This window comes from Vipera berus, assembly GCF_964194415.1.
Source record: "Vipera berus genome assembly, chromosome: 2".
NCBI classification, from domain to species: domain Eukaryota; kingdom Metazoa; phylum Chordata; class Lepidosauria; order Squamata; family Viperidae; genus Vipera; species Vipera berus.
Genome location: NC_138203.1, coordinates 159,011,092 through 159,037,987, shown reverse-complemented (window position 1 = coordinate 159,037,987; position 26,896 = coordinate 159,011,092). Strand labels below are relative to the sequence as shown.

General features: G+C 39.8%; 1 protein-coding gene across 4 annotated transcripts in view; it reads left to right on the top strand.

Moving 5' to 3' along the window:
• SLC39A11 (solute carrier family 39 member 11) overlaps nt 1-18,506 on the top strand; it is a 383,748-nt gene extending 365,242 nt beyond the window's left edge. For all 4 annotated transcript variants that reach the window (XM_081321875.1, XM_081321877.1, XM_081321874.1 and 1 more), the window contains exons 8-10: nt 13,423-13,521; nt 15,292-15,450; nt 16,991-18,506. In XM_081321875.1, the coding sequence (XP_081178001.1) occupies nt 13,423-13,521; nt 15,292-15,450; nt 16,991-17,069 (337 nt within the window). In that variant the 3' untranslated portion in view covers nt 17,070-18,506. The remainder of the gene's footprint in view (nt 1-13,422; nt 13,522-15,291; nt 15,451-16,990) is intronic.
• Nucleotides 18,507-26,896: the final 8,390 nt, after the last annotated feature.

Below are 26,896 nucleotides of genomic sequence, written 5' to 3'. Positions count from 1 at the left end.
CTAGTTCTCAATCAATTAGGAATATTTTGATTAATCTTGCTATGTTACTTTTTGGACTGCAGTCCAATGCATGGGTGGCCAACATGTGGCTTGAGTGTCACATGTAATGTGATGATGGGTGAGTTCAAGTGACTAAAACCACTAACGGGACAAAGACAGATTTACACACTGTTGTTCATCCCTTGGTTTGACAGACAAGAACTCTAGGCAGAGGAATTTTTTTTTTAAATCCCATTTATATCCCGCCCTTCTCCAAAGACTCAGGGCGGCTTAGGTCTATTCAGTAGAGCCCCTGGTACATTTGCAGACAGCAGGTCCCCAATTCAGTGCTTGGCATCTGTATGGATGAGTGGGAAAGAGTCTCATCAGAATTTCTGTCTAAAGGCTGTCAATCTCTGTGGCAAAGTTTTAAATTAAGTAGACTAATGATTCAACTAATGCAAAGATGAATCCTGTGTGTGTCGTTTCAAGAATTTGTGGTTGAACCATGTTGGCCAGAGATTTGCTTACTACTGGTCTAGAATCACAAGTACAAAATATACGCACCTAATTGCAAATGGCACCAGTGCTATTTTATGGTGCTGCTTTTCCTAATGAAAGACATGGAAGCAGTAGATGTGCCTTTTCCTAATTGTGGCTTCCTGTATGATGCTTTTATACTAATCCAAGTTTTTGAAAGCAGCTATTTGACTATGAAATAGCTTTCCTTGGAAAACATTATGGTAGAAATAGTTGGGGGCCTGAGGAAGCAAAGCTAGGTATAAAAACAAGGTATTGCTGAATTGGGTTTGGCATCTGATTAGACAGAAGGAGACAGCCTCAGATGGCAACTGTTGGGGCAGGAATGGTATGGAATGGTTGGAATAGATGGCCCCTGATACTAAATGCTAGAGGGAGGGCTAGTGAGTAAGTATAATGTTGTGTGTGGATGGCTTTGGGAGACAGCAGGGAGAGCTGCAGACTGGATAAGCAGCATTTAAAAATATCTCAGTTAGAATAACAGAATAGTTATTTTAGTTCAACCCCCTACCCAAGCAGGAGACCCTATACCTTCCAGACAAATGGCTGTACAATCTCTTCTTAAAAACCTCCAGTGATGGAGCACCCACAACTTCTGAAGGCAAGCCATTCCACTGGTTAATTGCTCTCACTGTTAGGAATTCTCTCCTTAGTTCTAGGTTGGTTCTCTCCTTGATTTGCAGTTTGCAGAAGAAAAGAGAGCATGGGAAGCATTTCAGAAGGGACCTTTCCTAGTTTTCCAGGGAGTAAAGGGGAGGAAGAGAGAAATAGTTTCAGAGTTGCAAGATTTGGTTAATATAACCATACAATGTGTTTGAGCAACATGGTGGAACTAAGGTAACATATGACATATGACCGACAATCTTTGCTGGCATGGCGAGTTTCTAGTTGTTTTGGAACTGTTGGTGAGACCGTTAAAAGTTGTTGGCGCTGTTTGAATTTGTTCTACCAGCAGCAAGATCTGACTGCTGGCCCAGTGATGGATTCTACTGCAAATCAGGGCTGTTTCCAGAGGAGGCAGAGGAGGAGAGGACCTGGAGCTTATGGAGCGAAGGAACTGGATGAGGCTGTCTGCAGGCCCAGAGGAAGAGAGAGAGGCTTTTGGAGGAGTTGGTGGCGGCGGCAGCAGCGTGTTCCAGGGGCGAAAAGAAGCAAGGCCTCTTTAAGGAAAGGGTGGAAGAGTCAGGATCAGAAAAAGGAAAGAAGGCGAGGTTGTCAGAATACAAGCGAATTTGAGGGCTAATCCACATGGAGCCCCATTTTCATCTGTCCTGTTTGCCATCGTTCACTCCCTAGAGACTAAAATGGACAATGTGAAATTTGAGCGGGCCCCGAACAAGGCGTATATATTGGAGGTGGTGACCCTTTGAGAGCTGTATGCAACGAAATTTCATTTTGATGTATGCCGATTGGTGTGCATTCAAAGTGACAATAAAGTTATCATCATCACAATAAAAATACAGCTAGTATTCACTGATGTGCTTCCTGTCTGCACTCGGTCTCTAAAAGGTTCACCTTCACTGTTAAAGGCCACCAGATATTTACACCTATATCCTTTATAAGTTAATGATGAGAAGCTAAAGAGATTATAATGGAAAGCATCTGGGTGGTACCACTTTGGCCATGCTGCTTCAATGAGTTTCTTCTTCAGGTCTCCTGGGTACACTAGTCAAGGATGGCCTAGAGCAGTGATGGCGAACCTTTTAGAGACTGAATGCCCCAAAACCGCTCCAGCCTGCTCCCACTCCACCCCCTGGCCTTCCCACCCCACCCTGCCCCATCCTCCACCCCCACCCCGCCCACCCACAGGGCCACCCACTGCCTCCACGGCCCACCACAGCAGTTTGCCCAGGCAGCCCTGCAGCACCGTGGCAGCCATGCCCTCTACCTGCTCCCCGCAGCATCATCTGTGCATGACAGGGCACAAGGGCGGAGTCTTGTCCCTGCCCGGCTGCCATGTGCTTGGCTGCCCTGCTCCGTGCAGGCCGCACCTGGGGGCAGCTGGTAAGGAGGGGGCTGCAGGGGGAGGCGGAGCTGGGGCGATGGTGCGCGGGCCCACAGAGAGGGCTCTGAGTGCCGCCTCTGGCACACGTGTCATAGGTTCACCACCACTGGTCTAGATCTTTCCCACTCTGGTTCATATTGGGTTATAGAACTAAGAAAGGTTTGGTTATACTTATGGATGACTTACCCACAAGGATTTGGGATAGGGATGGTGGATCCATCCTGGCTTCCCTGAATCTCTCAGCAGCTTTTCATACCATTGACCATAGTATCATTTTGGACTGGCTGCAGGGGCCACTATTCTCCAGTGGTTCTCCTCCTTCCTCAGTAAAGGGTATTTAACTGTGTTTAAATTAAAATTAAATGTAATTGTAATTCAACTGTATTGCAAAATATATGATATTATCATTCATACTTTTATTATAAAAATCAATGTCTTTATTATGACTTTTATTATGAAAAAAAAATTTGATAATTTTGTTTTTTAAATATGGATTTAATTCAGTATGTAAATCTAGAAAGAAACTTGTGAGGCAGAACTGGAAAAGATTGGAAAGCTTTGATATCATTTCTTTCAAGTTCTTTTTCTGTGCCTTTCTTATGCAAGAGAGCAGACTTTTTTTTTAAAGGGACTGGGGAGGGGAACTTTGCATGTTAAGGCAGCAGGGTTTAACAGGTAAGGCAGGTATGGGGAAGTGCTCAAGGCTTACCAGAGGAGTCCTTCCCACCTGCAACCCTGATCAAACACCTTGACAGGTAACCAGAGTGGGAAGCCATGACGTAATTGTAGAAACCCTAAACAATCGGCCCTTTCATGGCAATACGATAACAATCAAAACAGTATGTTAAGGTCCCAGCCATTCAAGAATACACATGCATGTAGGGAACTGAAGCCAGAGTGAAAAAGGGCTTGTTAAGAATATGTAGCCTACTTTCATAATCAGCCTACCAAAGAATAGGCCTTTCAAAACAAGGGTTTAGGCTTACAGAAGGCCTTCTGTGCCTTGACCTTTCAAATACATGGGGATGCCAAATTCTTTTCTTTGCCACTTTTTATAGAAGCACAAATAGAGATCTTCAAGGTGAGGCCATGCCAGCTGGCAAAATAGCTATGTTGGGTTAGGGAAACCAACAGAAAGATCCCCATTTTAAGGTAGGCTAATGCTTGTAAAATAGGAAAGTGCTTAATATCTACAAGCCAATTACACAGATACAGAGCTGGTTAATCAAGAAATAAGGAATATAGTAACATCACCACCTCTTTTTCCTTTTCTGAGTACATACTGAAGAATACTCGGCAGTATCTGCTTTTTTTCCCTGAGGCAAATAAATGCTTGTTTTTAGCACTGATGAGATAATACCAGTCTAGTATTATATAAAAATACTAGTATATTTTTACTTGTAAATTTAAAGTATACTAAAAATAATATAAAAATAGCGTATATTATTTTTACTAGAATATTTACTACTGTAAAAATGCTAGTATAATTTGGATTAAGAATATGTAGGTACCTTTATGCCTTGTCTGCAGAAAGTAAGCCCTTTAGAGCAATGCTTAGGTTTCCAGCTTGGCCTTTGGTTGGGGCTCTTAATCTGTATAGAATTGGGCCCAGCTGGTACCTGAATAACAGAATCAGGGTGGGGGTGGAGGAGCCTGGACAATTGAAGTTACTTCCTGGACTTCCAAGGACAAACTATTTCTACCCTGTACCCAACAAGAAACCAAAAGCCCCTCATGGAAGTGACCTTGATGTCACCAGGAATCAAGCTTGCTTTGAAGAAGGATTCATTACTACTCTATTTCTTTAAAAAAAGCATTTACTTAATTACTACCTTACAGGCTAGCTATATCATAAAATCAGGACTGTTGGTGATTAAATTGCTAACTCAGTTGTGGTCACTCAAAAAGTCACGTTTTTACAAAACTAGCAAGAATTGGCATTGTATCCATATGCTCACAATGACCCACTAAGTGGGACTCCTACCAGTCCTACTTAAATTGAAGTGGTTGAGATTGACAATTTAATTTAAATCATTTAATGATATCCCATTGCTGCAGGGTAGGTAACCTCTATAATTAATTTCTAAGGTTGACATTTAGATTCTTACATGAGAATTTCAGAACCAAACTTATTTGGTGTGTGTGTGTGTGTGTGTGTGTGTGTGTGTAACATAGCATCTACAAGACAAACTAATAACAAAAATATCGTACAAGGGTTCAACCACCATGCTGCTTGAAAGCCTGGGAGAACAGCCAAATGTTTCAATGACTTACTGAATGTCACCAGGGTGGGGAACCATTACTACCCTGAATGTCATCAGGGTAGTAACCAAGTAAATCTAAAGGTATTTTGGGGGGAGTGTTATTCCAGAAGGTGGATGCTGTGAGAAAGTCCCCAGTGGCTTAATTGGGGACTTTGAATTGAATTGCATCTGGAATGCAGTACCTTCAACTGCTATTGCATTCCAGGCACAATTCTGATTCACCGGACAAGCAAAAGGAATTGGAGAGAGGCAGTCCCTCAAATAGCCAGGGCCTGTTGCATGTAGGTGAGAACTAGCACCTCGAATCAGACCTGGAATGCAACTGGTAGCCATTACAGCTCATGGAGCAGTGGCATCACATGGACATACAACAGCACATAGAACATTTTACAGTAGTTCATTCCTGAGCTGTCTAGGGTGAGAGTGACTAAAAATGTGAGTTCATATTTGCATTGACCTTGCTTATTTAATTTGAACATTTAAAAAGCAGAAAACCTGAATACCGCTGGTAGTTTTAGTTTTGGCAGGTTTCACATTTAAAATAGCTTAGCCAATGTAGTATTACAGATTGTAGGTCTGTTGCAGAATTTTTAAAATTACTTGCTAATTATTAAATGCTATTGAATAGGGACGCGGTGGCTCAGTGGGTTAGGACGCTGAGCTTGTCGATCAGAAGGTCGGCAGTTTGGCCGGTCGAATCCCGAGTGCCGCGTAGCAGAGTGAGCGCCTGTTACTCGTCCCAGCTTCTGCCAACCTAGCAGTTCGAAAGCACGTAAAAATGCAAGTAGAAAAATAGGGACCACTACGGTGGGAAGGTAACAGCGTTCTGTGCGCCTTTGGCATCTAGTCATGCCGGCCACATGACCACGGAGACGTCCTCGGACAAGCGCTGGCTCTTCGGCTTTGAAATGGAGATGTGCACCGGCCCCTAGAGTTGGAAACGACTAGCACGCATGTGCGGGGGAACCTTTACCTTTACCTTTACTTATTGAATATTAAAATTTATTACTATTTATAGGTACCGGTCCACGGACCGGGGGTTGGGGACTCCTGATTTAGATGGTAACAGAAACAGCAAATGGAGATGACGTTCCATCTGCTTCTTCACTCTTGCATGCCAGCCACCAAATTTAGTCAGATATGTTATGCCAGAGGTTTTCAAGCAGTTTTGTGAAGAATGTTCAATTCTTTAAAAGTTCACCTGATTCAGTAGTAGGATTGCTAAAAGGTCACTTGCTTGTATTGCTTGCTCCTCGTCTCTCTCTGCTGTAGTTATAAGGAAATGTTGTGTGTTATGAATCAACATTTTCATGAGCAGACTGCTGTGTTGAATGCAGTTTTCCTGGCATGTGCAAAATTTGAAATTTGCCATCATAATCAATTAATAAATGCCATTGCAGGTCAGATGTCAAGTACTGTGAAATCTGTTTTTTTTTTTTGCATATCATATCTAGTTGGATGTTGAGTAAGAGGAAATGGGAGTATTCAGGGGAAAAAACCATAATCTGCAGAGCAAAGAACTGAGTGGTGCATGGAGACCAAAATTATCTTATTCCTTTTGAGTTGTCCTAGTGCTATGGATAAAGATATACTTTTATATCTCTGGAATAACTTTATAAAGCTGTCCTATCTGACTACATGTTATTTATTAATTTAGATGCTGTTTTCCCTTTCCTATTTTGTTCTTATTCAGAGTTTGCTCCTGTTTTCTAATGTCTGAATTGTTTTCCTGTTTCGCTGGTGTTAATAAACTCATGAATTCAGTTGGCAGCTGTTCTTTTCAAGATGTTGTTTGCTGTCCTGGAAGTGTGAACATCACTTTGTGCAATTTTATTAAATGCTGCTGCTCTTCAGTTTATTGTAATGCTGCTTATATTATTACACTGGGCTTTTGGTATGTTGTGTGTGTGTGTGTGTGTGTGTGTGTGTGTGTGTGTGTGTGAGAGAGAGAGAGAGAGAGAGAGAGAGAGAGAGAGAGAGAGAGAGAGAGAGAGAGAGAGAGGCATTTCTTTATAACCTCCATTTCCTTCATCTGCCATGTGAGGGAGCCTTCAAAGAATTTCTTCCCAGTTCTTTATAATGGATCTTTTGTTTTCCGTAAAACTTTGGTGCAGTTGTGATCTTCCCTTGTGCAGAGTTAAGAAGCAATCATAAAATGAACAGATGGTATTTACATAGCACCAATCACAAAAAAGTTCTTGTTCAGGCATTTTAAGAGAAACCTCCTTTACTACATTAAACATACCATCAGAAAAGATACTTTCCCAAGGTTAACATGTTTCTGTACACAACTGCAAATAGAACTCCTTCCTCTGTCCCATCATTGGAAGTTGCATACTATGCAAAGGACCAGGGGAGCACCCTCTTAGCATTAGAAACTCAATTATGGAAAGTCAGGCAATTGATTGACAGCAATGTGAAACTTATTTCATACCCAGATTTATTCCTAGGAAATGTTGCTGGCTCTGCATAAGCACAAGATAGTGTTCTTTCCATTATCTTAGCCTTTTAAAAAAATGTAGTGGCTGGTATTTAATTGTTTTTTTTAATGGTACTCTCAGTCTGAAAATTATGTTATAGCACAGGTTCAAAGTGTTTAAATAAATAAGACATCCTGTACATCAGAGAAGAAGCCTACAAGAACAAAGTAATTTTGGATGCCAAATGTTTTGGTAGCAGGGTATTGGTTTCTAGGCTTAAGGAAACCCTGAATAGTTCTCCCTTTGGTTAAAAAAAAAGTACTGTAGCCTTTTAAGAGTCAAGAGATTCTTAACAGTAGGATTTTTTTTCCTCCTATGAAAACAATAAGGAAACCAAGATTTCATTTTCCAGTCACACATCCTCTGAGGAAACTGATCTTTGCACTTTTCAGTGTAGTTTAAAAATGTTTGAATGGTAAATTCCACAAACCTATCTTCCAAAGTTTTATTCAACCCTAAGTAAATTTCAAGAGCTACTAGACGCAGGGGTGTCAAACTGCCGGCCCGTGGGCTGGACATGTCATCCGGAAGCCACACCCACCCCATTGCCGGCAATGGCAAAACTGTCCTGATACGTTGCGCAACGTCACATGACGTCACGAGTTTGATATGTCTGTGTAACTAGAGTTACAGTGATAGTGATTGTTGCCCCCAGAAGGAACTCTTAAGTTGCATCCATGGGGGGAGAGTACTCAAAGGGGTAGCCATCTCTAACAGAGCAGTGGCTCCTCCTTTAATTACTGTCGTGTCCCCCGTCTTGACTATTTGAAATTCCACCCCCACCCCTGATGCTGCTATCAGGACAGTTGAGTCCTAAGCAGCTTCATGGAAAGGATGGGGGTACATTACTAGAAGATCTAAATAATTCGTTGTAGCACTATGGTCTACGTTTGCTAGAATCCTCTTTCTTAGGTTCTAAAAAATGGAGTCCAAAAGATGAACTCCCTAATGCTATTCATTTCTAAGAACTTTGTTCCAATTATGATTTCCCAGGAGACCCTTTAAAGAACATCCTCACTCATGTTGTGATCAGAGTAGCCACAAGGAAGAGATGTTTGCAAAGAGATCATTGAAGCAGTTATATGGCCTTGTTCATCTTTGCCAAGGTGTGTCTCACCTTCCTCAGATGCTGTGTTGGAGGAAAGGCCCTACCTGGGTCCTGGACCACTAAAGAGAGAGTCCAGAAACCTGCTTTTGCTACTCTCAAGCTAAAAGAGCAGCCTTCATAGCCTTCATCCTCATATTTTTATGCTTGTATTGTCATCAGTTCTGCTTAATCTTGTGCTGTTGAACTTAAGAAAGGTGCCCTTTCAATTACCGGCAGCATCTGTCTCTTTATTCTTTTTACAATTAAATTTATTCTTTTTTAACAACAGATTTGGCTTATTGGCAGTTTTCTTAATTTGGGTGTGGTAAAAGAGACCTAGAGCTTGATGTATTTTGGACTAACGGCCACAGTGAAATGCTTTCCAAACGTCTAGAACACTGGCAATAAGTGGGACTTTAAATGTTGGCAATTCCCTACTGAAAGAGTGTTTGTAAATTCCGAAGGCAGTTCCATTTGAACATGCCATCGGTTGCATTATCAGACACTCCCCGAAAGTCAAGAAAAGAAACATCGCCCTGCACAAATGTATTTTTCCATTCAAAAGTAAAACCGAGAAGGATAGGCATTGTTTGATTCCCCATTTCATCGAGATGGTTAACACAGGTAATTAGCTTAGCTTTTCCCTAATTCCTTTCGTTTTCCCCTTCAGTCATCATCACCTAACTAACCCATCCTTGCTCTACAGAACAAACCAAAACAAAGATTCACCTAATTGCTCTTTCTTTTTCTTTTTTCTTTTCTTTTGAAGGCAATAACTAGAGCAAGGTCAAGACAGGCTTTGCCTTCTGGTAGGGGAAAGTGGCAGTCTGTGGCTTGTTTTAGCACAGCCTCTTCCATTCACATTTCTCTCTTCCCACTCATTAGTTTGTTGTGGTTGGAGCTAGTAATAGCTGTTTTGTGCTAAGGAGAGGCAGGGGAGGAGGGGAGCATGCAGACAGCGGCTCCCCTGTTTTCTTGAAAAGATTATTTTTCCCTCCTCTCCCTTCTTCCCTTGATTCTCATCACTTCATCTCGGCCTCCTCCTTTCTGTCAGCTGTTAAAAAGTTAAGCAACAGGGAGTGATTTCTTTCCCCCCCCCACCCCCAGTTCCATCCTGAGTCTTATTTTGCTAAGAGAAAGCAAGAGTTTAATTTGTCAGAAAGGATCTCTCTTGCAGCTGTTGAATTTTCTCTGTCTGAAGAATGAAGCCCCTCTTTGTGAACAGATGGGAGGCTCTCGGTAAGAGAAAGAACAGAGGGCAGAGAAGGAAGCCCTGCTGTTTTTCAGAGGGGAAATCTCCCCCAGGGTAGATCTCTAAAGCCACCAAAGATGGAGAAAATTGCCCCTGGTGCTTGCTGGAGGCTGCGTAGGGATGACTCAAGCTACCGCACAACCTCAAAGATATATAAATAGACCTATTCTGTACTCATAGGTGGCATTTCTTTTCAATCAGCACATCACACCAGGCACTGTCCTTTTGTCCACTACTGAGCTCCGTTGACGTGTCAGAGGCTGCCCCAGAGCTCAAGCGTTGCATCAGTTTTTCCCATTCACAATTCCCTAAAGAACAGCAAAAAGCATGTCCTTCATATAACACAGCTGCCTGCACACATGAGCTGTGTAAAATCTGCTAATGTTTCCTTTCTGTGCTGTAGATGCTGCTAAGTGAGATTGAAAATCTTATTGGCCCGATCCTTTAATTCAAGAATAGATTTGCCATATCCCAAATAATATACGTACCGTACAGAACTGGCCATCCAGTCAGGAGAATGGGGCAAGTCTATACAGGCAGAAGTTGTACACGTATACTGCACACAAGGTACCTTTAGGAAAGGTAACTATGCTAACCTTTCGACATTATTGTAGGTGTAACCTGGTTGGATTTTGAATGGTGCAGTTGCTTGGCTTCGGTTACTTGGACTGGAATGATATTGTAAGCATGTGTGGCACAGGAGGGGTTACTATAGGGCACGACTAAGCCTTGTAGGTAGAGACTCGGAGAGAACAGAAAGGTTTGCACCACTCTCATCCAGAGTCTGCCCTATGGTGTTGTTAATCCTTCACGCTTGAGAGCAGAAAATTCCATCATCAAACAGGGAAACTCAAGACGAGAAGCTTAAGTTTCCTTCAAAATTCCATTTTAGGAAAATTTTGCAGGCAGGCATCCCACCATAGAGCAAGTGGCCTCAGTTTCATAAGCATTCATTCAGCAGCATCCATGCCAAGCACATAATGTAACAGGCACTTTTTTTCTCCTATACCACCAATGCTGGAATGGAATGAAATTCAAACATTTACTGGTAAGGCTTACTTCTTATTAATACCCCCTTCTGTTCTATGAGAACAATCGGGCTGATTCACTCAACATTTTGTCTGTAAACTTTCAGAATTTAGTTACTTTTAATCCCCTGACTCTTTCTTGGAAAGTACCTATAGGGAAGTAACATTTTATTATTCCAAGAACAATCATTTTCTTTCCAAGAGTTGGTTTTTAAAATATATCTTGTTACAGTTTTTGAAGCAAAAAATGTGATAAAATTGATTGATTGTGAGGGGCATGGGGCCGTAATCACAGTTAAATCATAAAAAGGACCCAGATTGTTGGGGGGCAATTAAGCTGACTTTATAATAATGCCGCTGGGTGTGTGTATGAAAGCCCTAATAAGCAGGCATATACATAGAATGAAGGCTACTGCTAAGCTTGTAAGCCGCCCTGAGTCTTCGGAGAAGGGCGGGATATAAATGGAATTAAAATTTAAAAAATAAAAATAAAAATAGCATGATAGCATTATTTTGCAGCATTGTTGTGTTATAAGAAAATACTTGTCTCCAGATTGCATATTAATATTTCTAGAGATATGACTGAGAAATCTATTCTCACTTTCCCTCTTCTGCTCTCCCTACCTGAGTGATCCATCTGTTCACCTACTACTACCAGCCATTATAGGTAGCCCATTCTTAGCTTCATTTTTTTTAAATGCTACATGTTTAGACACAAGCCATGTGTCTTGTAATGGAAACATGGCTGCCAAAACTGTGTTCCTCTGGAGAATAGAAGCAGTGAAAAGAGTACAAGGCACTACCGGTGATGGAAACGAAAGGACAGGTACATTTTGTGTGCATAAAGCACTTTGCAATTCTTTGTTCATTTATCCTTTCAGTAAGCCAGTAACATAGATTCTGCAGAGATTGTGACTTGCCCAAGCCCACCCAGTGAGCTTTGTGGTTGGAAAGAGATTACAATCTAGGTTTCTCACATTAAAATTCAATATTGTGTCTACATAACCACATTGCTCTCTTCTTACCTCTTCAGATGAAACTTGCTCAAATTCAAAGATGCATGTCTATTTTAAGGACAGTTAAATCTTGATGACTTGACATTCCTAGAAAAATTACGTTTCTACTCATCAGCAGTTAAGCACTGAATAGATGAACTGTTAGATGCTTATGTGTTAACATTGGTCAGCTGTTTTTTTTAAAAAAACCATTATCAGTTGTAATTTGTTACTTAGTGTTTAATAGTACATTAACAACTTTAAGAAGCTTATTGTATATTGTAGCCATTAGATTTGTTTACATATTAGAAGGCTTCAAACCCAGGCAATAAATTTTCCCTTATTTTATTAAGCCTGCATATTCAACAGCCAAACAGGCATAAAGTAAGTGGATGATTTCTTTCTTTCTGACAAAGGCGTATGTGTACATTCTTTTTTCCAGATATCCTAGCCTTTTCATCCGTTACCACCAATACTTTTCTTACTTTCTGAATGTACCCATATTACCTTCCACCTTTTAAGAATACAAATACTCTATGTTACAGTGATGAAAGTTGTGCACACTTTTCTCCAGTCCAAAAATGCAAATCTGTATTGAATAAAAAGAAGAGATGTTCAGCCTAGAATGTCAAAGACATCAGATTTTAGAAATTGCAGACTGACATGCAGTCCACTCGATTCTGTCTTAACCACACACACAAAAAAACCTCACAAACCAGCAATTATCTGGACAAAATGTATACTAAAAAGCATATTACAGAAGGTTGCATACAAAAAGGCATGTAGAAGGGACAATTGTGGTCAAAACAGCTTTTAGTTTTTTTAATTAAGACAGGAATGAAAAACCTTGCATCCTAAACTAGCTACAAGGCCTTGAAACCCTCCCCCCTTTCAAAGTCCCCCCTCCTTTTGATCACAAGTAGTCAATCAAGCTATCTGAGCTGCATTCTTTGAAGAAAGAAGACTGATGCAGCCAAAATAGAGTTGGGTTATCTCAAGAGAGGCAGACATTTGATATCTGCAACTGTTGTAGCTTTGGGAATGATTGATGTGGCTTGCTTGATCACAGAAAATTCTTCTGTTCTGTGCTGGTGTTTGGAAAGAGTTTACAATTCATATATGGACACATGAGTAGGATGTACTTTTTAAGAATGTAAAGAGTTCCAGATTCCTACTGTTTTATTCAAGCCTACTCTGGATAATTTTGTGATTCTCCACCTCTGAGTGAATCTTATAAGTAATCTCTTGATGTCTCCAGAATGGGACATTTTGTTGTCTATGTTTATGACGTAGCTCGAAATACAGATTTGGAGAAGAGAGCAAGGTTAGTTTAAGCCTCACTATCTCAGTATCTTTTGCCCCGTGGGGGGGGGGGGGGAGAAATATGCCGTGTATATTAGGCAACATTAGTCTTAGCACCTTTCTTACCACTGCCTTTTTTTCCCTTTTGTTGTGGGGGTGTCTTTGGTGTGTACTTCAGCTCTTTGGAATTCAACAGAGTTAGCTATTTTAAGCTTGCTTCTTTTTGACAAGTTTTCTCTCCACCCACCTCTATGTCTCTTTGCCTCCCAGAGGCATTGTTAAGTTGAGGAACACTTTGAAGATGAAAATCATGAGCTGGATGCCAAGCATTAGTTATTACATTACGCCTCAAGGGCTAAAAACATTGACATTAAAGAGATGTGTTTAATCATAAGGATTTCTTTTCCAGTAGGGGACGATCCTCGTAACTTTCCCCCATTCTTATACAAACATCAATGTTATATAAATCTGTTTCATTTTATTCGTATAGGAATTTAGCCATTGGGATTGGCATTCAGAATTTTCCAGAAGGGTTGGCCGTCAGTCTTCCCTTGCATGGGGCTGGATTTTCAAGATGGAGAGCATTCTGGTAAGCAAGTCAAATTGTTACTCAGGTGTCTCTTTGTGTTTTCTTCACTGTTATCTGCTTTAATAGTAGAACTAAAATGCATAAAAATGGCTTTGAGTCATGTTATCCCTTTAATGCAAGGAAAATGCTACTATTTCTCTTGGTAGTTCTCAGACTTTTTATTCAGTGAGACAGTTTTGTGGTCTCTGAAAAGAGCCTCTTGTGCAAATGGAGTTTTCCTGCCAAATATTTTACAATTTCATTGAAGGCACTGATCCAAGTCATTTACTAAAATGAAGGTAAAGGGCAGCTGCAGATGATGATCTAAACATCAAAAAAGCCCGATAGCAGTACAATCTCCTCTTTGCTATGATGCTCCATGCAAAAGGAATTATTTTTCTAGTTCATCTCTCCATTGCTTGAACTTGGTAAACAGTACAAATGAGGGAGAATTTGCCATTTTTTTATAGCTTTTCCTGCCCACAAATGAAATAAACTGTTGGGTCACACTGGACTTCTCTGCCTTTTATTTACAGAGGTGTCTGTTGAAGAAGAGTGAGGCTCTGCTTGCTTATTAGGGCATTTCTTGCTGTCTTGTAGGATGAAAGCATGTTTTATCACGTCTTCATGGATAAGAACAATATGAGCAATATGAGAAAGTTTTCTTTAGATATGCCATCAATTTTGGGCTTTATTTTTACTGTCAACTGATCCAGACTTGATCAACTCAGGAAATATTTGTGGTAAAGTCAGAGAATTCGGCAACCTCCAAATGTTTTGGATTTCATCTATTAGCACCAATCAGCTTGGTCAGTACCAATGAATTGTGGGAGTTATAGTTCAAAACACTCAATACTCAAAAATACTCAGTTTTCAACACTGATAATAATGCCCAAATTCTAATGCTTCAATAAGTCTCTGATGAATCTACATCCAAGAGGGGCTTCCTTCAGAACCCCTACATTTTATATAGATCCTGCAATGCTGTTTTATTTTTCCCAGGTTGGTCTGTCATCATATTAATTTCCTAATTTTTGCCCCTTTCCCAGTTTTATCTAACAGAATTGCATTTGAAATTTTGATTTTTTTTATTCATAAATAAACTTGAATTGTAATAACAGGAACAACCAGACATCCTCCAAAGCCCTCAAGTTGCTCTCTCATCTACCTGCTAACGTACCTGCATGCTATACTAGTCAGAAACCTTCTGGTGAAGAGAAGGGGCTCAATATCACCAATGTAATGCCGTCTAGATGTGTTAGGCCAGGGGTAGGCAACCTCGGCTCTTTTATGACTCATGGACTTCAACTCCCACAATTCCTGAGTCAGCTATGTGTTAGGCCAATTGCATAAGAATATGCAGAGAAGGTGAAAGTCCTCGCTGTGGAGTCTTTAACCTCCTGAAAGTTTTGCAGAGAACAAAGTGGACCAAGTAAATAAGGAATATTACACCCTGAAGCAGGAGAGAGAGGGGGGTGGGGACAGAGAGGGGGCTGCCTGATGTTCTCATCTTTCCTCCATAGCTTTTGATCACCTCTCAGTCTAAAGGAGGGATGATATCCTAAGTGTTTGCTCAAGAATGACTTGGAGAAGCTTCTGTTTGTTTTTAAAAGCCGATAAACATCCCTGATCCCAGAGAAGAACTTGGTAGAGAGAAAGGAAAAGAGCTGGTCTTATGTTGACTCTGATTTCTCCAAAGGGTGGCAGCTGAGGAGGGAAACAATCCAATGCATGTAGAAGGAAAAGGATCCTCTGTCTCTTGAGTGACATTTTGCTCCACTTGCTTTACAGGTATGGGCAGTTAAGTGGCATGGTGGAGCCCCTAGCTGGCATCTTTGGTGCTTTTGCCGTGGTGCTAGCAGAGCCTCTCCTCCCATTTTCTTTGGCTTTTGCTGCCGGAGCCATGGTGTATGTGGTGATAGATGATATCATCCCAGAAGCACAGATCAGGTAAGGACCTGGTTTATTTGCATCTGATCAACTTTAAAATCCTAGAGGCCTAATGCAATCTAATCCAACTCAACTGAATGAATTTTTTTTTTCTTAGACTAGTAAATAATCATTTGTAAATAATCATTATATATTTAATAAGTAGTAATAACCAGTAATTAGTAATAATCCACTTAGTAATTAGTGATAATCTACTTAATAATTAGTAAAAGGTACTACAACCAATTAGTAATTGATAATATACTTAATACTTAATAATTAGTAACAGTACTGCAAAATAGTAATTAGTAATAATCTACTTAAATTATTACCTTTTTCCTGACTCTGTATTGTTGACCTTCTACACTTATATCCAGAATACATTATTGAAGCAGCTAGGAGCAAGCAATTAACTGAAAAATCACAACTTTCATTAGTCTGAGGATCAACTTCATCAACACTTGATTGAACCCAACTAAAAAAATCAGAAATTACATTCCATCTTCAGTAGACTACTTTATTTTGGAAGGATACACAATTGTTTGTTTTCTGCAGTGGTGAAAGGAAACAACCAGAGCCTTTATGACCAGTGTATCACAATCAGATGGGTCAGAAATTGGCCAAATGTCTTTCTTACGATTTGTCTAAGCTTTCTCACTGAGCACAGACCACTCACAGTAACAATTTCTTTACCAGCTGTCAAAGCCAACATTTATATAACATCTACAGTACTGCAGCTTCCACATCTCTCCAACACTGTAGAGTCCTTCTATATTTAAAAGGACTGTTTTGTCTTCGATTCTTGCTTGACCTTACTCAATAAAGAAAAGTGGTTGCTTATGTATAACTTCAGCTTTCTAAGTGGCCATCTTGACTTCAAAGAATCCACCTAACCTCCTCATTGAGGTCTGAGGGTATGTGATAATTTTCTGAACTGACATGAGTGCTACATGTCAGGTAAAGCTCCTACTAGAAGATCATAGGCTTTGGAGTATATCAACAGTAGACTATGCAAGTGTGGAACCCAATGGTTTAATTTCACAGGTAACTGTGAACCTAGTCATTTCACAGGTATCGATGTGCATGTTCAGTTTTGTATTTATTCTGGTATAATGGCTTAATAGTAACACAAATTGATTCTGAGTATTATGGTATCAGTACTCCAATATCAACAAATACTGTATTCCAGAATCAGTTCATGGTAGCAAGGAAAATGTTTGTGTGCTTGAATCAAGTTAGAATGAAGTATCCAAGCAGGAAATAGTAATTTGCTACTTTGGCTAAGCCCCAAAATTAATATAAGGCTGTATGGTAGATATACTGTGGTGAAACACACAGATGTCCTGAAAACTTTGAGAGCTAAATATTTAAGAATCAATTTATTCCTTGCAATATGAACTACTTACACAGAAGGAAAGGTAGAGAAGCTTTTAGAGGTAAGTTGAGCACTTTTGGAAATCTTTCGATTTCAAGAGGGAGATTTTTTTAAAGTCCTATAAATTCTAAAAGTGTCATTCTTAGCAAACAAAAAAATGTTATTGCTTTTTCTTTTTCTTTTTAGTGGCAATGGGAAGCTGGCTTCCTGGACCGCCATCTTAGGATTTGTAGTTATGATGTCCCTGGATGTAGGACTTGGATAATAAGAAACAATGCCTTTTTTCAAAATGACCTTCAAAATGCATCAAAACAGGAGATATTGCACAGCAGAAATTGCAGCTGGACTATTATATTTTACATTATTGTGTGGAACTGAGCTGGTATTGATTTAATTATATTAATTTTTAAAACTTGTCATAATATATATGGGGATGATCTTGGGAAGCAGGATTTTTTGTGCATTTGTTCTTTTGCCTCTAATTAGTTCTGTTTCTTCAAGGCTGTTGGTTATGAAGCGTAATCATGAGTTTTAAGAGGGTTTTTTTAAATTCTTCCCATTGTTGAGGCAGGTTTCCATAAATGTAACTGTCCAGTATGGTCTATAATTGATGGTCTTTGCTGTATGTATTGTGTTGTATGGAACAGAGTGGGACAGCCTCAGAGACATTCAAGGCTTATAGTTTTCTATTGACACACAATGACCAGGTGTGTTGAATCTTTTCTTCAGGAATTTGGAAATATTTACTGTTATAAGTTGCCGAAATAAATAGTTTGTTTTTTTAAAAATAATCAAGACATAGATTAGATTTTAGGAGATTTACTTGGACAGCAAGGCTAAATTGCTAATGTCCCCTTTACATATCCTGTTCTAAACAGTTCTCAGCAGTAAATCTCTGCAGGTGGATCAAAATTTCTTGACAATGTATAGTTTGTTTTGCATTGTTATTGCAAGTAAAAAAAAAAGACAGTAGTGTTTTGTTTCATTGTTTAAACCAATAATAATACACCTGTTCCAAACTTTTTTCTACCTTTGGGGATAAATGGTAAATGGTCTTGTGTTTAAAAAAATATTTTGAGGAATTGCACTGGATATAAAGATGGCATGACTCAACAAAGGTTAATATAAACAAATCATTTTTTCTAACAACCTGACAAATCTATCATAAGCGTGTGCCAAGGCCCATGTGTAAGAAGATAATATCCATGAGGCTGTACAGTGTGAAGGACTAGACAATTTTACAGATCCAGCAAGAGAACTTGGTACGGGATGTACTTTTGACTCAGGACTGTTTGCTTTACATCTCCTGTATTTATTCTTCCAAGTGAAGCCTTAAGAATTGTGCTTGAGATCTCTCTTCCCATAGGTTACCAGTGGGGTTCATGCAAATGGATAAATACTGCCAATAATAGACCCATTCCTAGCCTATACCGTAGTGGTAATTAGTTAGCTTTTCTGATAATTCTTAGTGTCCCAGGAGCGACGGAATATAAGATGATTGTTTCCAGACCTAAATGAATACAGCTTTCTAAGAGCCATGCAACGTCCATTAACAAGTATTCTTGAACAAAATTAAATTATCTAGAATTGTTTCTTCATTTTGACGAAGGGGTTTGTTACTGTGCACAAGGACCAGTACAGAATGATGTTTGTAATTGATTTTTTCTTTAAAAAAAATCTGAATAAAAAGGGATCAATAATGTGTGTGGGTGTAATGGGCCAATTATTTATTCTTCTATTTCCATCCCACTTTCTTTTTTCTGACTTGCCAGACTCTTCAGCAGCCTTTTAGTATATACTACTATTCGGACTCAAATTAATTCAAGTTTATCAGACCTTTGATGCTGCATTTAGTAGATATTTTTCTTATAAAAATATAAGCCAGCGTCCATTTAATCAACGTAGTCAAGCTGATTCTACCCATTCATATTGTTTACTGGCATTGGTAATGTAACTGCCTGAAATATCACCCAGTCTGCCTTCCAATCTATAAAGGATACATTGAAGAGTGAGCCATTCTTATTAGAAAGTCTGCATTTATGGCACCAGAAAACATCTGGCCTTTCCTTTCATTATAGAGCCATGACAGATGTTACTTATATTTCTTGCTCAACCTCAAGCTGCAAACTGAAAGCCCATGAAAAGAATTTGCTATCAGTTGCACCTTTTGAAATGCCTATCATGTCTGTGACATCTGGTATTCTCAATTTGTCCTTTCATAACAAGTTAAAAGCAATCTACCGTTAGGAGTGTTGGTCTTAGGGAAGGTTAAGGCTCTAGGGATCTTGAAATCATTAGGGCTATTTGTCCTGTCATGGTTGCTTTGCTGAACTTCATTACTACTGAAGGCTTTCTGGGATCATGTGTTTTGATTTCTTTTGATAAGTTATAGGGATATGCTTAGGGGTTTCTAAATAAAGCAACTCCTGGAGGTCATCCAGCAATGCAGTGATATTTGGAAGAGTTCTGGCTGATTTTTTTCCCCTTCAATTTCTTCTTGGGATATTGTAGGAATTAAAGGTGGAATTGAGAAAGGAAGTTTAGGGGAACCACTTTGCTTCTATTCACAACATCAAAATCTGACCATTTTGCTGTGGAATTTTGAGATCATGATTTTGGAGGTACAAACTGTTCAGTAGTATTACAGACTAATAATTAATGGAATGTTCATCATAGACTTTCAGCTGATCTCAGTTAATAGTATGTTTGAATTGGGTGACGTGTTGTCCAAGCCCCAGCCCTTAAAACCAGAGATAAAATCAGGAGAAATCCCCACGGTTGCTTGCTTGCTTGCTACCTTATATTTTACTACCAGAAGGTCTGGATGTGCCCAGCTACAACTTCAGTCACTTCACAGAGTTGAAAAGAACAAGATTTGCTCTAGAAGCAACATAGGGGGATAACTTCTAGCCCTGCCTCTATAGACCAACATTCCATCCTGCTTCTTGGTTAAACAAACCTGGCCAGAAATGAGCAAAAGAAGAGGGTTGCAGCCAGCCTGTTGAAGTGCCTTCCACACTGTTTCCTGTCTTCTTCGCTCTCTTTTTGCTGCTGAGTCAGTGAGGAAGTCTGTCTCCTTCTACCTGGGCTGAGGTGGAGCTTCTTCCTCAAGGAACCTCGTGTGGCTACTTGGTGTTTACTCATAAGGCAGGGGGGGAGGGTTGGTGGAGGAAAGGTGCAGCGCAGTGTGGTTGTGGTTTCTAGGGAGGAGGCAGGAACAAGAATAGCCAAGGAGAGCTTTGCACGCAACTAAACAATAATCTTATTATTATAACTGATGCCGTAAAACAGCACAAAACTGACAAGGGCTCTCTTCATGCTGGAGCTGGAAGAAATGGTTGTACCTGAGTCACTGCTCATAAAGAGAGCCTGATTTCACCTGCTAACCCAATCTGTTCCTGGGGGTGGAACCCAAAGACAAAATGCTTTCTGTTCATAGTTGTTGGGGGTTTTAAGTTGCTCTTTGTTAGGTGCTTGGCACCAGAGTAGCAATTAAAAGTGAGACACGCAGAGGCGTCTGTCTCCACAAGTCAAGGGCAAAGGTTCTCTTGATTGCAGCATTTTAGGACTGTCTCCTTTATGTGATTGTAATTAATAATAGCGGATTTTGCCCAGGCAATATTGAAGTCTGTCCAATGCAAACTTAAAAGTGGCATCAAGAAACAGGAAAAGGACAGTGCTTCATTTAGAGTAGAGGTGCAAACCCTTGGTGGCCAACACTTGAAATGGGAGGGGGGCCCCTCAGTGTCATCAAGTAAGGGAAATTGGGGAGAAGTAGGGAGGGATTTTATCTTTGCTTGTTCAATTACAGTATGCCATTTTTAAGGCTTGTCCCTGAAATAATGAGAAACTGCACTGTGAACTTTAAGTAATAATGATTAGAAGGAACATGGCCACAAAAACAGAATTTGGGTTGCATTTTGCCCTGGAACCACCAGCTAATCTCCCCTGTAAATGAATGGAAGGATTTTACAACTTGTATCTATACTTTCAGAAAGGCCCAGTGTATGGTTGTTTTCAATGGGTAGGCAGTGATATCGGAGGACTTTTGCCACCACTAATTGCATCGGTTAGGCAGAGGGTCTCTGCAGAGCTGGAGTAAAAATGAAAGAAGGTGACTACAACTGCACAACCAAATAATTAACAAAGGGTTGTATTTCTACTGAGTAATTGTACAACTTTGACATTTTTACCCCCCATCCTTTAGATCCTTCCAAATTAGCAGTGACCCCAAATGTGGCTGCCAAAAGCTGGTCTAGTCTGCAAAATTAATCTCTGATCAAAATTGTTTCAGTTATTTGAGGGTTGGCCCTGGCTAAATGCCAGTATGTGATCTGAACTGTAATTCCTTCTCTGACACAAAGACCCATAGTTTCTATTTCCACTGATATGGCTCACAAGGAAGCTTACTCAAGTATATCCAAGGAGAACTTTGATTCTTGGATATGCAAAACCTTTTTGGGGTGGGTGGGGGTGGGTGGAGGAACCTAGCAATAATTCTTGCAGCTGTTATGCATGAGACAACTTCTGGTTAACTACAGACTTAACTCGGAGTGCCCTGTTATTTTATTTCATGGTTAGAGGCCATAACTTTGTAATCCTGGCAGGAGAAAATATACAGGTACCCACAGGTTGAAGTGAGGATGGGGGAGCAGATATAGCATCTTCTCTACTCTTCTAATTGTTTTACTTTACTGTCAATTGCCATCTGCGTTGTGTCTGGCAATTTTAAACAGTTAAAAATAAGTTGTCTTTTCCTCCATATTTCTCGTAATTTTGATTTGATTTTAAGATGTCATCGAGGCATTTGTTTTCCCTCCGGTGCTGACTCTTTTAAGTAAAGCGGATGTCAAACATAACTCTTCAGGTCCTACTGAAAACCATCCCAATGAAACTTCACACCTACTTCAAGTGTCAGCAAAATGAGAGAGGGAAGCTATGGAGTTGGAGACCCCTTTGCTAGATTTTATCTGGGAGGAGATTGTCAGAGGTCTGAACCCCTGGCACACAGTTCATGCCCTCGGCTGGGAAGCCAGGCATTTCAGCGTGACCCACAGCTACCAAGCAAGCTGTAAACGTAGTTAGTGGCTAAACAGGAGCTGCCATTGTTTTGCTGATTTTTGTTCAATAGATTTCATATATGACGAACCTAAATAGGCGCTCTGGTGATTAAGTTTATTATTATTGGGTAATTTGTATATTACCAATGGTAGTTGTAATGGCATTGCATCAAGGTCTCTGAAGTCCTTAAAATATATATATATTTCTAGTTTATTTTATGTTCTTCTTAAAGAAGTGTTGAATATCTGAAAAAATGGATAGAAACACATTAACATTAACTGAGGCTAAAATAAACATAAAATTACAGTTTCACATATATTAGGTTTCTCATTTTCTCTCTCTGTATACAGAACTTCCAATAAGAAGGAAAAGATACTAAGGTCTGAGAGTTCTGTCCAAGGGAACAGGTAGAGCTTACATTTTTTTTAAAAAGTCACCATTGGCATCAAGTGTGATTTTTTTGAGTGCTCAAAAGCAAACATAGAGTTTCATAAAATAATTTCTAACTTTCTGGGCCCATTTCCCCAGCCAGTCTTATTGCTCTGCAGTGGCATTCCATGCCTGGGTTGACTGAACTTTTCTTAGTGTGTGTCATGCTATAAAGTTTTCTTATTTATAGCACTGTTTCTCAAATTTGGAGACATTAAGACATGTGGACTTCAACTCCCAGAATTCCTCAGCCAGCATGTTAAGACCCACACATCTTAAACTCACCAAGGATTTATAGGATGGGCACCAAGGCCACATATTGTTGTGTTTTATTTTATAATTTATTTCATTTCTGCATTAGATGTTCTATATGTACAGAACATTTATCTGAATACATTTTATGCTCACTTTCCCTAGGACAGGTAAGTTTCTGTGTACATTTTTTGAGGACTGCATTGCAACACATTCCTTTCCGCTTCCAGAATAGACATCCAAAATGCAGATGGAATTGGGATTCTTTTTTTTAGATTTTGGTTTTAGTTTTGTTTTTTGTTTTTTATGATTTGTAGTTTTATTATTGCTGTGAGCCACCCATAGTTGTGTCTAAGATGAGCAGCTGTACATTTTTAATTCATTTATTAGTATACAGTTTTAATTGTAATTTTAATTAGTAATGTTTTCTAATGTAATCCTCTTTTCTTCCTTCCATCCCCCTTTTTAAAGCCTACTCATTTTCTGAAAACTTCTAATTTCAGCTGAAACAACCTCCTGAGTGTACATATAAGATCACTTTATTTAGCTCTTTTAATTTTACCTGATTTCTTTATTCTTAAAGGAGAGCACGTTGCAACCCTTAAATTAACTTCCATTTTGTGCTGAGGTACTAAGAAGCATCAGCAGCTGTTTTGTGTCAATAAAATACATGGAAAGCTTGTGGCTGCGTATTAATTCACTCTCATAGCTTCCCAAATCTTTTGTTGTTCCATGTCATACTGATCAATGGCTTTGTACAAGGTTATTGCAATTCTGCAGAACATGCAATAGGGAAACCCCTTGCTCCTGAATAATTAGACAAATTAAATTGCTAGGAAAAGTGGGGGAATATCTTGTGACTGGGTATGAAAACAGGCAGAAAGATCAATAAGAAGAAAAACACCCATGAGTGGAGAGACAGCCATCTCCCTTCTACCTCTTTCCATTAATTTCTACCCTCCGTTCCACTAAAGCAGAGTTTACCAGCCGTGGCCATTCACCTCCCAGAATTCTCCTCAATGGCCATGCTGGCTGTGGAATACTGGGAGTTGAAGTACAGCACCTGGAAATTGCCATGGTTGGGAAACACTGCAATAACGCCTAGGAGGGCTCCAGCTTGTCCTTTGATTTCTCACTCAATTTGCTCTTTTCTGCCTATTGAAGATATAATTGTTTCCACAATCATTCTTCAGATGTTGTGGTACAGTTTCAGCCTCCAAAACCTTCTTTGGATTAGAGAAGCCACATAGATTACAGACACTATATGATAGCAAGCGTCTGAGCAGCTCAATTGGATGTTCATCCATGGTTCCCTGTTACTGTATGCTTTCTAGTAATTTTCCATTGATATCTATAGTGTATTAAATATATGGTTCTAAGCTCTGCTAAGATAATGCATGTGAGGAAAACAGTTGAACAACTATTACTACACTTAAAACTTGATAAAACCACCAAATCAAGACCACCCAAGGCACTGAACACAGTCAAATAAAGAAAAACCACACACTGGGGGAATATACAAACAAGAAAACTCACCCTACTCCATCAAGAAGGATCACATATCACCTTGACTTATTTTAAAAAGCTAAATTTTCAAAGCTTTTCTAAAACAGCAGGGTTTGGATCCAACAGATCTGGGGAATGGGAGACTGCTATTGTAGGGGCAAGACTAGCAACAGAGAAAGTACATCCCCATATTTCCACCGGATGACATTGTTTGGTCAAAGGGACTCAGACAATGTCCATCCTGTCACATAGGTCATTTGAGTCACGTTGGCTAGGAAATTTGCATCTTTCAGAAGGAGAGGGAGGGGAAGAGAGGGAAGGACTGAGTGGAAGATTCCCATGCTGCTGGAATGCATGTCAGCATTGGCACATTGTACTTCCATTTTGTAGCCATTTGCAGTGGTGGCTAGGCTATACTGAAAGTCTGTATTCTGTGACAAGTAGTGGGCTTCCTCAATGGCACCTTAGTGAAATTTCTAATTACTCAGCAATTACAATGGAATCAAGAGTGCTGGAAGTTGTCACTTCAGCCTTGGAGTTCAAATTGTCTAATCAACCACAATGTCCAAAACACATGTTACTATCTTCCCTTGTATCATGCTCAATCCCTTTTGTTTTCTTTTTGATGCCTTCAATTCAGTCTTGACTCCTGGACAAGTCCCTGCGGTTTTCTTAGCAAGATTTTTAGAAATGGTTTGCCATTGCATTTTGCAACTGCTCAACCTTGCCAAGCCATTATCAGAATTAATGCATGTGTGGATTTCGGTCAGAGAAACACAGATCTTGATGTTTTCCAGCTAAGATTTTGTGTGTTACTTCCTCTTGATGTCAAACATTCATGCAAGAGCACTCTTATCTCTTGAGGCTTCTTGAATTTTGTAGATTTTGTCCATAAATGGAGAAATAGTTGGTGTGCAGATAAAATCTAAAGGAGATGCTTACTGGAATGTGACAGTGTTATGCCTTACCTGACTTCACCTGCTCTATACAAAGCAGGTCCTGTATCCAATTTCCTGGGACTATATTCATCAGTACCACTGGTTTGTACAAGGCACAACTACAGTTCTTATGTAACCTGTCAGATGTTTTGATGCAGCATTTATTCCAGAGTTATTTTTACTCGGTGGCTGCCTGATAATGTTTGCAATATGGTATTCATTCTAACCGAAGCCTTAGTATGAACCACATCTTTCCAGTTATAAGGTTAGGAGAAATGTCGTGTTGGAAACATTAGATGACATTTACCACCTATATGGCATTCCAATTGTTGGCTTCAATGATAACAGTTTTTTTGTGTTTTAAGTACTTTGTTTGCTTATCTGACATTAACCTGCACTGAAACATAGTTTTAAAATAATTCATGTTATTCATATATTTCTTGACCACATGTACTCCCCCTCCTCTGGCTAGAAGCATTACGCTTAATTTCTTAGCAGCATTGCTTAGAGATGGTCCTTTTGCTAGCACTGATTCCTCTGAATACAGGAGGGTATTTGAGTCTTTCATTTTCATCCTTTTGCAGCACTCTCCTGTTCCTCCAGGCCAGGGGTGTAAAACTGCTGGCCCGTGGGCCGGTTGCATCATACGGAGGATGCACCCACCCCATCTTCAGCAGTACAAAAAAAAAGTTGTGATACAACACAACACATCATGTGACGCGGCGAGTTTGACACCCGTGCTCTAGGCACTCAGCTGCCCCAAACACCATTCCAAGAACTGAAATCCACTGGTCACAGCTAGGAGAAAAATAAACTTTTATGGAAGCTGCATAGTCAAGGAATCATCATCATACCTGCTAAGGCGAGCTCAGAAAACAGATTATGATGGAAATAAACAATGCCAGAAGGACAGATTGGGAAGTGAATCTTGTGCTTAATGAATGAGCCAGATGTCATAGGGCCAAGGAAAAGAACTTGTATAGATTGGCCCAAACAATTTATTGATTTAACTTTTTTTTTACTAATTTGCAGAGGAGAGTACTCCGACAGATAGTAAAAAGCGAAATTGGGGGTGGGGGTGGGGGTGGCAAGAGGAGAGAAAGAGAGACCTGCAAAATTCAAATAACTGCATTATGATCCGGTTAATATAAACAAGTGGAAAGAAACTTACATGGTTTTTCCCAATCCAAATATGTTATAAATATAGTGCAGACCACCATGAAAATGTTTGGCCTCTTTTGTACCAGAACTGCCAAGAGTTCATGCGTCAACATCTCTATTTAAAAAAAAAAGGCCTCACATTTTCAGTCACAATTTAGATTCTGCTGGAAATTCTTGAGAACACCATTCTTGACCAGAAAGAGAATATAGCTTTGTTGCCCTCCAGAATTAAGAGTTATTTTGGCTTGTGGGCTGGCAGCTATCTCTGAGTATTCTCTAAGCTATTTAACAGGATAAGTGCAGGGTTTTCAGAAATCCTTCCAAATAATAGATGCTTCCCAGATAGAGTACCTTTTTCATAGTCCCATAATATATTATGTACACTGAACAGAAAATTACCACAAGTTTCTTTCGAGTTCATCTACCTCCTGAGCCTGCTTAAAATTCTACTTAAATTCCATTGCATCTCCAGAATCTTCCAATTGGCTTGGACTTCTCTTGCCCTTCCTACCAACAACTTCTACACCTCTAAACTTTTACCAAGTTAAAGAGCTACCGGTAGGTTAAGATTTAAATAAGGAAGCAACCCTTCCTTATTTGGGTTGGTGTTCAGGGTGGCTGGGAGATAGTCCCGAGGAATATTGAAGAGGATTTCAGACTCTTTGCTCTCCTCCTGGCATTATTAGGAGCATAAGGAGGACAGATTTGAATGAAGATTGAATTGTAAATTGTTTTATTGTGTGAA